This window comes from Acomys minous (genome assembly GCF_964271855.1).
Source record: "Acomys minous genome assembly, chromosome: 4".
NCBI lineage: Eukaryota > Metazoa > Chordata > Mammalia > Rodentia > Muridae > Acomys > Acomys minous.
In genome coordinates this window covers 113,263,297-113,277,208 of record NC_140486.1, presented here as the reverse complement: position 1 = coordinate 113,277,208, position 13,912 = coordinate 113,263,297, and the positions used below count along the sequence as shown (strand labels likewise).

Here is a 13,912-nt window from a genome sequence, read left to right as displayed (position 1 = left end):
TCCCGTGGATGGTCCCTGAGGACAACAAGGCAGAAGAAAGGAAGGGTGGGGCCTTGGGCATCCTAGGCCCATCTACTGAAAGCCACCAGGCCCCATGGACTCGCTTTCTCACTGGCGACGAGCGGAAAATGTTTGCATGGAGCAAACTCCTTTCCACTCTTGAGTGTTGAAATGCAAAGATGCCTGGGACCCAGAAACACACGTGGCCTTTAAATATCTATATACACCTAGAACATAATTTAAAAGGCCTTTAAAGAACATAAAAACCTCAACAGCATTTGCCTTTACTAAGGTGATTTTTTTTTTAAATAACCTTTACAGTCCATTAAAAAATTAGATACCACCTTTCTTTTGTCCTCTCTAAGTCTTTTGTTTAAAAAAGTGATCTTAAATGTAAATGTACATTTCAACAAATAGAAAGCAACACGATTGGCAACAAGTGGACGTAGAAAGCCCCTGGGACCTGCCCCTGAATAGAGGGGAGGGGCGGAGGGAGAGTCAAAGGTCCTCAGTCGCTTCCGCGTGTGGCTGGCAGATGGGGCATCTACCTGAGCAGCCATCCCTCCCTGCACCACCTGGTGATGGCACAGCCCCCACCGTGGACAGATCACGGGCAGATGATATTTGGAAGAGTTCCAGCTCGGGTGAGCACTAGGGCAGAGGCCCCACTCAGATCACAAAGTCATCACGGTCTGCGGGGCTGAAGGCGGCAGCCCTCAGGATGTCCAGTGAGTTCACCAGGATCAGTGTCCCCGTGAGATGCTTCCAGCGCCTGGTGATTGGATTCTTCATCTTGTCCAGGCCTATGTGCAGCTCCTGGATGACATCTCGGTAGCTGTCCCCAATCTGGTGGCTCCAGGTGAGTAAGAAGTCATAGGCCGGTTTCCACATGGCCTAAGGGATGGAGTTACCACAAAAATGAGAGAGAGAGAAAGAAAGGTCACAGGATGGCCAGTCAGCCACTTGGGTGTGATGCTTACAGCAGCAGGTTGAGCCATCTGTGCCACCCAGCCAACACCGGGGAGAGGGGTGGCGTGCCCTCCCGTGTCTGAGGATCTCTGGATGGATCTCTCCTTCCTCATAGCATTCACTTTCACCCGTGCCATGTATTAGAAATTGACCACACAAAGAAAGCACACCCTGATGCTTGGGACTTCCTGTTTCCCTGTCTCATGAGTCTGACTCAGCTCCCAGGGTCACCTCCACAAACAGTCTATGGGCATGACTCCACCACACACCCCTTTCTACGTCAGCAGGAATTTAGCCAATGCAGTGGCCTACCACCACCACCAAGGCTCTGTTAACACACTTGATGGTCTGACAGGAGGTAACTTAAAAGCAAGACCAGCAAGGGAGGGCAGTCTACACTTCCCCAAATTGTGGCAGGGTAGCCCTGCTCTCTTCTACACCAGGGTCTCAAGACACTTCCCTGAACAGGCAGATGGCTCCCACCTAAGCGGGGTGTACGTTGTACTGGGCCCACTCACTCTACTTCATCTTACCCTCCTAGAGTGCTATGAAGTACATCAATTATTATTGTACCCCATGGGTCCCAGGACCTGAGGGGTGAATTAATTTAAGTAACCAAGGGGTTGGAGCCCCACTTACCTCACTGTCTACCACCCCATTCCTGTCTCGGTGGGGTGACTCGTATGCATCCATCTGTTGCTTGGAGACCTTGGCCAACTTCTCAGCCAGTTCCCTCCAGCGCTGTGCCACTTCGACAGCTGTGGTCAGGAGCACAAAGTCCTGGATGAGCCTGACCACCAGGCCCTGGCAGTCCATTTTCAGCAAAGCCTGGGAAGAAAGAATGCAGTGTGATGCCAGGGTAGGCTTGGCTTTGGGGGGCGAGGTCCATCTGCAGACAATGCTTTTTATTGTCCCAAAGAGCGTATGGGTTAGCACCGCCTCCAAAACTCACATCCAGGGCCCCAGAAAGTGACTTAAGTTTCGAAAGAAGCCTTCTCAGAGAGTATGTGACATGTAATAACACCATAGGGGCAAGGCCATTGTGGCTGAGGTCCTTACAACAGCCACCCACGCAGGGCTTTCCAGAGCAGTAGAGGGAAAGTGAGCGGTACTCCCAGACACAGGAAGTCCTGAGTCAAGTTGGCCAGGCATATCTGTTGTGCAGACAGAAAGACACATTGGCAGATGCTGAGAATCTAAGGCCGGAGAGCAGAGACCAGAGGCAGAAGTGGGCCCCAGCTTCCTGAGGCGCTTTCTCTGTCCCTGGGCACACGACACCAGGAGTTCAAGCAAATATGCTGCCAGGGTGGAAGGGTCACATGTCATCTCAACTACTTATGTATTTTAGAGATTGGTCGAGCATCGTCTGAATTTTGATATCTGGAATGAAATTGTTTTTAATGAAACACAAATGTGTTCATGTTCCAGAAAAAAAGGATGATGATAATGATGATGATGACGTGTGTGGTCACGTGTGTCGAGTGCATCTGTGATATACTGGTGGTCAAGTGCTGGGGAGATGTAAGCTTTCATTGATGCATTGAGAGTTTAGGGGTAAACTGAGGCAGGAAAGGTCACCTCAGCTCTATGTGTTGTCATCCTGGGAAAGCACGCAGATGAACACAGGGCTTGACCGCTAGGTCACTCAGCAACATCAAACAAGCACTGCACTGCCCGGCTCTAGCGGTGGCCTCATGTGCTAGGTGACTGAGTGCGTCAAAATCACCTGCTTCACATTCAAGTCACTCTTGGCAGAGGTCAGTAAACTCACTCTCTCCCCAGGGGCTCTGGGCACAGAATACAAAGGTCCTGGGATTCAGGCCACTCTGGGGCCACTGCTGGCCAGGAGAGCACATGGCATTTCTGGGTATAGCCAATGAATGGGGAGGCTAGTGCTTTTGACGTCAGTTACGAGGGTATCTCACCTTTCCTGCATTCTTCTCAGTTCCTCTCACGCCCTGCTTCTACAGAGCCCAGCCTTAGCCCTGTCAGTTACTCAGCTGCTCATGCATGCCACACAGTGTGTCTGAGCGCATTCTCTACAACAGTGAACTTTGGGCGCATGTAAGTCTCGGCAGTAGGAGGTGCACGGCTGGATCTCAGCTCTGGAGAGTCCCACCCACCAACATGGCTTACTCAAGTACACAAAGGCATACTGGAAAATACCGGGGGAAGTAAAACACAATTCTGACTTCAGGTAGAATCTTGCTAACATGAGTGAAGGGACAGACTGAAATTGTGGCTTGTGGGCACACGGCTTCTGTGCCAGCTTCAGAGGGGGCAAAGACTCTGCCTAACGGTCATTCTTCTAGTTTTACTTCTGTTGCTGTGATAAGCATCCTGACCTAAAGCAACATGGGAGGAAAGGGTTAGTGTGGGAGGTCAAGGGCCATGGCTGTGTCACTGTTAAGATGCATTGTTTATAGTAACAGTTGGCCACAGGCTGTGCAGTTGTTAAGCTGTTTTACAAGCTCTTAGGAAAATAAGGTAAGCTAGTATTTGGGTGGCTTTTTTGTTTGTTTTTCTGAGATACTCCAGTATGGATGGAAAAGTTCTATACAGCACAAGGGACATGGCCGGTGAAGCTACCTCTCCATCCAGTTAACTACAGAGCCAGCCCCTCTGTCTCTGTGGCCTCCTGGTCTGTGGGATAAGGTAGGTTTTTCTCCGATCCAGCCTGAGTCCCCTTGTCACCCTTCCAGTGTGGACGACAATTACTCAGATCTAGAAGGTCCACCCAGGCCTGCAGGCAAACCACTTGCCTCTCTCAGTGCATTCACAGAATATCCATACATGAACAGATGTTTCCACCTGGGCTTTCAAACATATTCAGAAAACCCTCCCTCTCAAGGCCTGCACAGTACCACAGAAGATGCACCAAGGTTCCATCATTAAAGACGGAGCACGCTCTGCAGTTTCTCCCCTTCGGTTAATACCCCCAAGTTCCCATAACAAACTTCAGGCTACAGAATTACGTCCCACCTCCCCTGCCGGGGGTTGAGCTGATGACTTCAGAGATGGTGCATCTCAGAACTTTCAAAGCATCTCCTGTCACTCTCAGGCAACCGACTCCAAGTGACACTGGCTAGCTATGTACCCAGTGGTGCTTTCTAGCCTGTGGCTTACAGCACAACTGACACGCTTCCCACAGGGCTCCCAACCTCAGTGGTCACCAAAATCATCAATGCCTCCCATCAAGTATGCGAAAGTACCAGAGTGCAGGCTGCCCCAGAAAAGCCAACTGTGGAACACTCACCGCAATAGCCTACCCATTGTGTAGGAGAGGGACACTGGAGGCCCTGAGTGACATAGGCTGCTAGCCCTTGTTACACACAGGGAGGGGCTGACAGTATAGAGGGGAAGCACAGTGTGACCCACAAGAGCACAGAAGGGTCAGATGCATCTCAGCTCAAGTCGTTCTCACACACACACACTCATTCATTCATTCATTCATTCATTCACATTCTCTCCCTCTCTTCCTCTTCGAGGGTTTCCTCCATGGCGTGCAGATCTAATGGGGGGTGGGGCGCAGTAACGATCAACAGGTATACAGCAATCTTGCCTTGAGCAAGCACTGTGAAGATGCGGGAACACAAGAAGTGACATCTGAGAGAATGCATCATCAGGATGCGGTCCCCAGGGCAAGAGGGAGATCAGCTGTGGGGCCCACAGCAAGGGGACAGCTGGTGCATGCAAGACACAGAGAAAAGGCCACAGGCAGGGCTGTCACAGGCCCCGGGTGCAGGGGAGGTGCAGCATCCGGTGACTGGCGAGGAACCTCCAGACCTCAATGAGACCTTTCCATTCCACTCTGCACAGTGACCGCCTCAAACCTTCAACTTCCTACTTACTCTTGTTATAGTGGCCAGAGCAGGGACGTTGATGATGCAAAGGCAGCTTACAAACAGAAGGGGGCACTGGCCTAGGTGTGGCCTGCTGGCTGGGGCCAAGTCTGTAGGACGCCTGACTGACAACCACCATGGTTGTCCATGGTGGGGTTAGCCAGACATGGGTTTTTGAAATTTTGCCAGGCATTAAAATTCAGCTGCTCAGGAGGCAGCGCCTGAGATAGCTGGGGAAAACAGAACACGGAAGACCCTGGTTTTTTTTTGTTTTTGTTTTTTAATAAAACTGCCCTTGCCCCAGGGCCAAGTTCAAGCTAAGGCCAAACTGCATCTCGAAGGAAGGCAGAGGAGACTCAGAGGTACACAGGACTCCTCCTGACCCCTCCCACAGACCAACGAAAAATAATCCTCCCCAAACTTGCCATGCTGAGTAAGAGCCTGACCCTGAAGAGCAATTACATAAGTAGGCAGAAAGCCCTATCCACAATGCTTGCCCACAGAGGGAGAAAGCGGGTCTATTCCAGGTTAACATCCTGCAGCTGTGGGAGGGACAGGCAATGCAGTCTGTGAAGGGTGCTGTCAGTGGGCTCATAGGGAACACATGCTCCTGCCCCTGGGGAACTCCAGCCAGCCAGGGAGGCCAGGGCAAGGTCACGGAGGGGGGAATGTCCCCATGGCCTTGTGGCACTCTGTTTCACATGGCAATACAGCTGAAAGAGACCTGCTCAACCTCTGTAGGTGACCTACATGCAGAGCCCATGGCTGTCCCCACTCACTTCTGGCTTGCTTTCCAGTGAAACCATTGCCGTCTGGTGCCCCCCTCGGCCCCATCTTAATGGTCAAAGGCCCTCATAACTGCAATCCACACTGCCATCTTCCTTCCTGGGCAGTGTCAGGCCTTTTTGTCCCATGCTGTGGCATGGCATGTTACCATGGGCCATATTCAAAGGGTCTCATGCCGTGCTCTACCTCAGAGGGTCATCTGCATCCACTCAGAGATGCTTGATGATGTCATATAGAGGGGGCAGGTGGGGATAGGACAAGAGAGTAGCCAAAAAGCTGGGGACCACAGAGGCAGGAAGGATCAAGAAGAGGTCGCTGAGGATTCCTACTGACAACGGCGACCATCAGAACCACACAACTGGGTCGGGCTGCCTGTGGGAAACCACAGGGCTCTTCACCTGTCCTATGCTCCAAAGTCCAGGTTGCTGGGAGACCCAAGAAGGACTCAGAAAATGTCCCTCTCTGGCCTGTGGTCAGTGTGTCTCAGAACCAATCGTGGGACCTCTCCTTTCCAAGCAGTTCTCAGAACGCCAATTAGTTTTGTAATCAGCCAAGAGCTGATGAAGCCCAGGCAGGGAGAAGGTATCACGAGAAAGACAGATGTTACAGGCGTCGGGTAGCATAAGGCAAGAACTCACATAAAGCAAGGCCAGGCTGTGGGGCAAAGGCTTTTAGTGCTATTTCACAGAGCCTGTTGACACACGGATTCCCTCCAAAGACCAAGCACAAGCTTCTGGACCATAGCCCCATCCGTCCCCTCCAGGTTCTAGCTTGCTTTCTATTGCTGTGATAAGCATCATGACCAAAAGCAACCTGGGGGAAGAAAGGGTTTATCTGGCTTACACATCTGGACCACAGTCACTCACTGTGGCAGGAGCAGAGGTATGAGCCACGGAGGACCGCTGCATATGGGCTTGCTTCCCATGGCTTGCTCACTCTGCTTTCTCATTCAACCCAGGAAGACCTGTCAGGGACGGCAGGCACACCCCATAGTGGGCTGGGCTGTCCCACATCAATCATTGATACATACACACACACACACACTCACACACACACACACACACACACACACACACACAATGTCCCTTAGACCTGTCCTTAAGTCAGTCTGATGGATGTCATTTCTCAATTGAGGTTCCCTCTTCCTGTTTGTGTCAAGTGGTCAAAACCTAACCAGTGAACACAGGCCCACCAGAAACTATAGGGATGCTCATAAATGTAGCACAAGAGGGGACAGACACCTTCCTTGGTGTCTTAAGAATTCTACCCTACTGCACTTGTCACACTGTCCCTGTGACTTGGCCCAGTACGACCCATGCCTGACTGCCTCAGGAAGCTCACCCCGAGGTTGGGACACACTCTGAAACACACTCACCATCACCAGCTCCTTCTGGAAGGACTTCCGGTCCTTGTTATCAGGGTTGTTACAGTCCTCCTTGAGCTTTTCCAGAACAGACGCCACCCGCTCTGGCTCGCTGTCCAGCTCCGCCCGGCAAAAGAAGGTGAGCGGCAGGTTCCCATAACCCAGGGCATCGGCGAAGGCCCGCCAGCTGCTGATGTTCTCCATGAGCAAGGTCCGCACGGAGGCATAGATGTAGGTGAGGAATTTGCAGGGCCGGAGGATCTGCTCCAGCAGCACCGAGGTGCTCAGCTCGGGCCCTGAGAACAGGCTGGGCCGGGCCTTGCCGACTACCAGTACGTTCTTGGTGTGCACCAAGCCCACCTTGCCCTGATAGTAGCCAATGTACCACTCCTTGGTCCACAGTTGTCCCTTGAGCCGGATGCGTTCCTCGCTGAGCAGGGCCACGGCATCACCCTTCTTGTATTCCAGCAGGTAGTGGCTCTTGTTCTGCCGCACCACGGTCTTTAGGAGCTTGCCGAACTTGAGACTAGACACGGGGCGGTCCTGAAACGTTGGGTACTTGGTGGTGACGACAAACGGCGACAGGATGATCTTCCCAACCTCATTCTTCTTGAGAAACCTCCTCTGCCCGGATGGTTTAATGGCACTTTTCGGGGGCGGCTGCGGAGTCTGGACACAGAACTGCGTGAGGATGGTGTCCTGGTCGTCCTTGACTTGGACCCTCAGTGTGAAGTCGGACAGCTCGTTGGGGTTCTGGGAGATGACGGAGAAGATCAGACGGCTAACCTTTCCAAGCTTCACCTGGAAGCCCCTCACCACTTTACCTTGCTCGCTGGCCTTGACCTCATAGTTGCTCATATTGGAGAACATACACACTCTGAGATCCTGGGGCCTGGACAGGATGAACTGGTGTTTGCCCCACAGCTGTAGGGCCACGGGGGCAGGACTGGGAGCCTGTCGGGTAACCTCACTGACCAGGAGGGTCTTGGGGGCGCAATCGTGTCCAAAAATGGTCACCACTGTCTTGAAGGATGGATGGATGTGTTTGGGACCATAGAGACCCACGGTGACCCTCTTATTGATGAAATCCCACACGGTGGAAGGGTAGAGGATGTTGGGGCCCTGGGCAACGACAGCTAGGTACATGCAGGGTTCCAGATTGTCCAGCTGCACTTGTACAGTGTCCCCATAGCTGTAGGCAAGGGGGATAGGCACGTAAGGCCCCTCCTTTGAGTCACTTCTCAAGCACTGCAGGAGCACCGTGCTTTTGCTGAAGATGTCACCCTTTACCTCGGCAGAGACCTTCATCTCCAAGATGATGAAGGTCCTCACCTCCAGGTTGCTGAGCTTCACCTCCACCACAGGGCTGACGCTGTTGGACCTATCACTGTTGAGCTCCAGTGGAGGGTCCAGCAGGGCTTTCATGGAGATCTGCTGTGTCTCCCCAGGGGCCACATGGCCCTCGGGCACGTGGATGCTGATGTTGGTGTCAGGAAGCTGCACGGAGCCCCCAGAGCTATCCAGCTTGCACACGATATTTGTCTCCACCGCTTGGGTCTGACCCCAACCTGGGCTTTGGCCCAGCAGGTCCAAATCATGGCAGGAACGGGCCAGCTTCCGGTGATTCAGCCAGGCTGCCCGGAAGTCTTCTCGGCTTTGAAACTGTTCTGGGGCAGGTGATTTTAAGCCGGTGAAGAAACTGGATGTGGGGGGAGCATCTGATTTGGCCTGCAGGACGGAGAGTTCCGAAAGGCTGTAGGAACGCTTGCTTCTGAAGAAGGGGTTGTCTCGCTTGACCGGCTGCTCCCTGAGGAGTCCATTGGTGGCCGGGAGCTCGTCGAAAATGTTGCCGGTGCTGTTGGTGGTAGCCGAGCTGGATTCGGTGAAGGAAGATGTGCCCGTGTCAAAAAGGAGGAGATCCACAGTGCTCTTGGGGTTTAGCTCATCCGTGCTGGGTTGTGGATTCCCGTTCAGAAAGGGGTTTGTTTGGACTCCGTTCCAGAAAGGGTTGTTACTATAGGGTCTGCTAGATTCTTTCTGGTCATCTGTCCAGCCCCCTAGCAGATCCAGCTCCTTGGCCACTTCATCAGGGCTGTCTGGGAGATTGTCAATCATGCCGCTGTCGCTCAGGGTGGAATTCCGGTAGTTCAACGGCTGCACGTAGGAGGACGGGATGTAACCCATCTCCGTGGTGTTGTGGGCATACCACCACTCCCCGCCAGACGTGTCCAAGACGTAGAGGTGGTCGCCCTTGGAGAACTTGAGGGTGGTGAAGTTGTTGGGGCAGTAGTCTTTGATTGCAATCACTTCCTTAGCGTTTCCGAAAGGCGTGGGGTTGTCCACTAGCAAGGCACTGGGGGAAGGCACTGCACAAAACACAGAAACATAGGAGCGTGAGGTCAGGCCCACAGGCACAGGCGACGCTGCCAAATAGGGGAGCGGGGTGCCATGATGCAGTCCACCAACCCAGCCAGCAAACAACAGGAAGCAGCCAGGGTAAAGATTCACGGGAGCCCCACGGGCCCCGTGTCATGACTCAGGAGCGCTCTGCTGCTTTGCTACGCAGCCACTTTCCAATTCAACCCTCTACCATCCAGAAGAACGTCCCTAAACCACCTTAGAAAAACAGACCTCGTGACAGGCTGTGCACATGTCCTATGTTCTGAACATCTCATTTTGATAAAAGTCTTTATCTAATTTCTGTCCATGCCTGTGAGTACCAGACAACACCTGGGACAGATACAGTATGTAATCAAAGCAGGATGTGTGCTTGGAGAAATAACGGGCGTGTTTAATTCCCATGTGCGCCAGCCCAGTGGGACAGTATTCAGGGGACAGGGAAAGCAGATGTGGAACGCCTCTCAGGGCAAGCCTTCCTCCATGGCCTTTGTTAGTCTATAGACATCTGGCCTCTCTAGTTAATGGAGAGAAACATTCTTTCCTTTTAAAATTAAATTCAAATTGTTTGTATACACACACATACACATGGCATGGATCTAGGAAGCAGAGGGTAATTTTCAGGACTGCGTTCTGCTTCCACTGAGGAGTCTGGGAATTGATCTCGGGCCTCAGCAACAAGCACTCCTGCCCACTAAACTATCCTGCCCACTAAACAAAGTATATCCCCAAACCAACTGTAGATAGAAACAGGCAAAAGGACCAAAATCTCAGCTAAACCAACTTGACAGCTGCTCAATACAGGATGAGGTCCACGGCCACTGGGCCAAAAGCTATCGCACCAGCTGCCCACACACCATTTCCTGCTGGGTTCCTTTTTCTTTGTAAACGGGACACAACTAACCAAATTCTGTCTTCCTGGCTAAGCTTGGGAAGCAGGCAAGGCGTCTCTGGCTTTCACAGCTGGCAGAGCTGGGCCCTGGAACCTCCTCTCCCACTCATTTAAAAGGACGCAAGGCTCTGTCTCAGTGCCCAGGTGCTGCCAGGCTCCGCAGACCTAGGTTGAATGGTCTTTTGGGGGCCATGTAACCACTGGAACCCTTATTTTTATTTTCCCTGATGGAGAAAAGACATCTTTCTCAGTAGGCTGCGGTGAGGCCTGACGGTGTTCAGCTGCACATAATCCATCTGAAGTCCACTCACTCCCTTCTACTTTTTTTGTTTTTGTTTTTTTCCCCTCCTCCACAGCACTTAATACAGGGCAAGGGGAAATACCTCCTTTACCCTCCACATTCAGTGGAACAAAAAGGCCAAGATTAAATTAAAGAAAAGGTATAAAAAAATTCATTAGCGTGCCAAAAGGGGAGTTGGGAATTCCCTCCTCTCTAAATGGAAGGGAGAAACCTTTTGAGGAAGACAGTGCATGACTTTTAGGGCAGCAAGCGACATGCCTGCAGAACATGCCACGGCCTGGGACACAGCTCAGAAAGGACCCTCTTTAATATGAATGGGGAAGCCAACAAGGAACGATGAAGTCCGTCCAAGTGTGTGAGTTCAGTAGTGGAAACTGAGGAAGGGAGGGAAGGCAGTCTCCCTGGGTCCTTCTGTATTCCCCCTCCCCCACCCCACCTGTTAGTCAGCACAGGGGTGCTGGGCCTGCGGCCCCTTCACTACCATCACCACACTGCAGACTTGAGGGGAATTAGTGTCTCCAAACAGTACCTGGAAGTCCTTTCTGTCAGGAGCATCAGGTGCAGAGTCCCTGGAGCCACCCTCCTCGGGCCTGAGGCAAATGGGAGCCACGCAGCTAGGCACACTTAGCTCGCCCCTTCATGTCCTGTCACCTTTGCCTACTCCTCCTCACGCATCATCAAACCTGCCTAGAAACTTTTAAGTTTAGCCTCAAATTTGGGGTCTTCACTCCCTTCGAAAGGCTCCCATGCCATGCTGGCACACACGTCATCAGCCTGTGTGCATTACGCTTGTTAATACGCTTGTTAGTCTATGTCAAAGAGGCCATGTCCGAGAGGTGGAAGTCTTCATTTCTCAGAGGGACGTAAGCGCCATTTAAGCCTGGCGCACAGTAGGTAGGCAGGGAATATGCACATGTTAGGACCAGAACCGTTTAACCATGGTGTTGGCTGACAGGCCAGAATTCCCCTGGCCTGTGTCCTTCTGTCACCAAGTCTCAACAATGACAAACTGGAGTAGTTTCTTCTTCCTGCTGTTGTGACAAGATACCTGACAAAAAGCAGCTAAGTGAAGGAAGGGTTTGTTTTGGCTTACAGTTTGAGGGGATCATGACAGAGAGCACAGTTAGCGGTCTGCAATCAGGAAGCAGAGAGCGGTGAATGCCAGTGGTCAGCTGGCTTCCCCGTTTTCTCCTTTTTTATCCAGCCCATGAGATGGTGCTATACACTTAGGGTGGGTCTTCACACCACAATTAACCCAGTCTGGGAATTCCCTCACTGGCTAAATTTGTCTCCTAGGTGATTTTCAACTCTGTCAAGCTGAACATATTTAATCATCTCCCAAATACTGCCTCTGAAAGGGTGAGGATGAACGAAGACCCCCGCAGGGACAAGCCAGCTTTCTCTCTAGAGGTGTGCTATGTGCATGCATGCGTGCCTGCCTGTATGTGTGCATGCATGCTGTGGGCAACAGGCACGGGCTACGGGGACAGGAAGAGAGCTCATCCAGTCTACAAGATGCAAAATCACACAAAGCCTTCAGGCTGAAGAGCCTTGGTCCCAGGGAAATGGTCACTGCAGAACCCTGGGTGGCCAAGCACAGAGACACCACTGGATGAGAAGGGTAGGGGCCATGGGAAATCCAGAGAGGGTGAGGCCCTAGCAAGGCCTGTCTGCTCCTATTCTTAACTTCTGGCTGTGTCAGCTTCTCCTCCCTGGTGCATGGGACAGGGGCTTCTCGGGGTACATGGGGCAGGGGCTTCTCGGGGTGCATGGGGCAGGGGCTTCTCAGGGTGTATGGGGCAGGGGCTTCTCAGAGTGCATGGGGCAGGGGTTTCTCAAGGTGTATGGGGCAGGGGCTTCTCAAGGTGTATGGGGCAGGGGCTTCTCAAGGTGTATGGGGCAGGGGCTTCTCAAGGTGTATGGGGCAGGGGCTTCTCAGGGTGCATGGGGCAGGGGCTTCTCAAGGTGTATGGGGCAGGGGTTTCTCAGGGTGCATGGAGCAGGGGCTTCTCGGGATGCATGAGGCAGGGGCTTCTCCTGGTGCATGAGGCAGGGGCTTCCCTGGTGCATGGGGCGAGGGCTTCTCTAGAGTAAGTGCCTTAATTTCCTCACATGTGACTCAGAGCTTTCCCTGATGATGTGTCAAGAAGGGTCAGAGACAGGAGGGCAGGTAACACTGTGCTTCTGAGGCCTTTATTCTGAACCCCAAGGGACCCTGGAAGAAAGGTGGGGAAGGCAAAGTGAGTTGGGCGGGAAGTTCTTCTCTCCCACATCTGTGGCCTGTCGTGTCCTCTAGTAACAGAACACTCATTTACTGCATATGCCAGAAATGAAAGACAACAAACAAACAACCTCCCCCAAAGCGCAAGTGAAAATTAAATGTCGAGCGCCGGCCACTAAAACCTTGTCAGACTCCCTTCACAGCTATTTCCGCTTGGGTTCCCGTCAGATAATCAATTCCCTTACATCAATATTTTCAAAGTTAAAAAAAAAAGCCAGAGACTAAAACATGCTTTGTACATGTTCTGAAATACATCAATACAAATTATCACTTTAGCTTTTACCAGACTGAAGAGTAGGAATGGTTTTACTTAAAATTCTGAGCACTCTCCCCTTCTAGGAGACATGGAAATACATTTCACTTGGAGATCTGGCTCCTCAAAGGGGGGACAGTCTCCTCTGCCCCTCCCTTGGGGAACTACCACAGCGGGCTATGTTGTCAGTTCTTTTCTGGAGGGACACATCTGCATCATCTCCATCAATTGCTGACAAGAAGCCCTGGGAACAAGAGGACACGGGGACAGGATTCCACTCCACCAGACTTTCATACAACCCTATCTTAGTGAGATATGGGGAGTTCTAGGCCAACTAAAAATCACCTTGATATTAATATTAATATCATCATCATCATCATCATCATCATCATCATCATCATCATCATCATCATCACCATCCCTGGGTGTTTGCAACTTCAGGATTCTGAATAATACATTTTTTATCCCCTGGCCTAAGTTTTTATGCAGGCAAAACATGAAACGGGGTAGGAGACTCCAAAGTGAGTGCTGTGGCAAGAGCTGCTTGCCCTTTGATGTGCATACCAGGAAAATGAATGCGCTGCTGCCAGCTGGGATAGGCCGGCACTGAGGCCCAGGGATGAGACGTGCAGACTACGGCTCCTCAGTCCTGAGTGACCTCGGATTCTCAGATGCCCTTCCTGCCTGCAATACACCGGCTATGCACACTTGGTCAAGGCTGTTTGCTTTCGGGTCATTACTGTTACTTTTAAACACTCGGCTCTCTAGTCTGTGTTTTGAGCACAAACCCTGCATCTTCTGCTCACCTTTTCTAGCCCTGCCTTTTTT

The 13,912-nt window shown here is 51.9% G+C and overlaps 1 protein-coding gene across 3 annotated transcripts in view; it reads right to left on the bottom strand.

Moving 5' to 3' along the window:
• Positions 1-270: 270 nt before the first annotated feature.
• The window catches only part of SH3BP4 (SH3 domain binding protein 4), a 76,499-nt gene continuing 62,857 nt past the window's right edge, over positions 271-13,912 (bottom strand). For all 3 annotated transcript variants that reach the window (XM_084779880.1, XM_084779882.1, XM_084779881.1), the window contains 3 exons: positions 6,973-9,326; positions 1,609-1,797; positions 271-894 (listed from right to left, as the gene is read on the bottom strand). In XM_084779880.1, the coding sequence (XP_084636006.1) occupies positions 670-894; positions 1,609-1,797; positions 6,973-9,326 (2,768 nt within the window). In that variant the 3' untranslated portion in view covers positions 271-669. The remainder of the gene's footprint in view (positions 895-1,608; positions 1,798-6,972; positions 9,327-13,912) is intronic.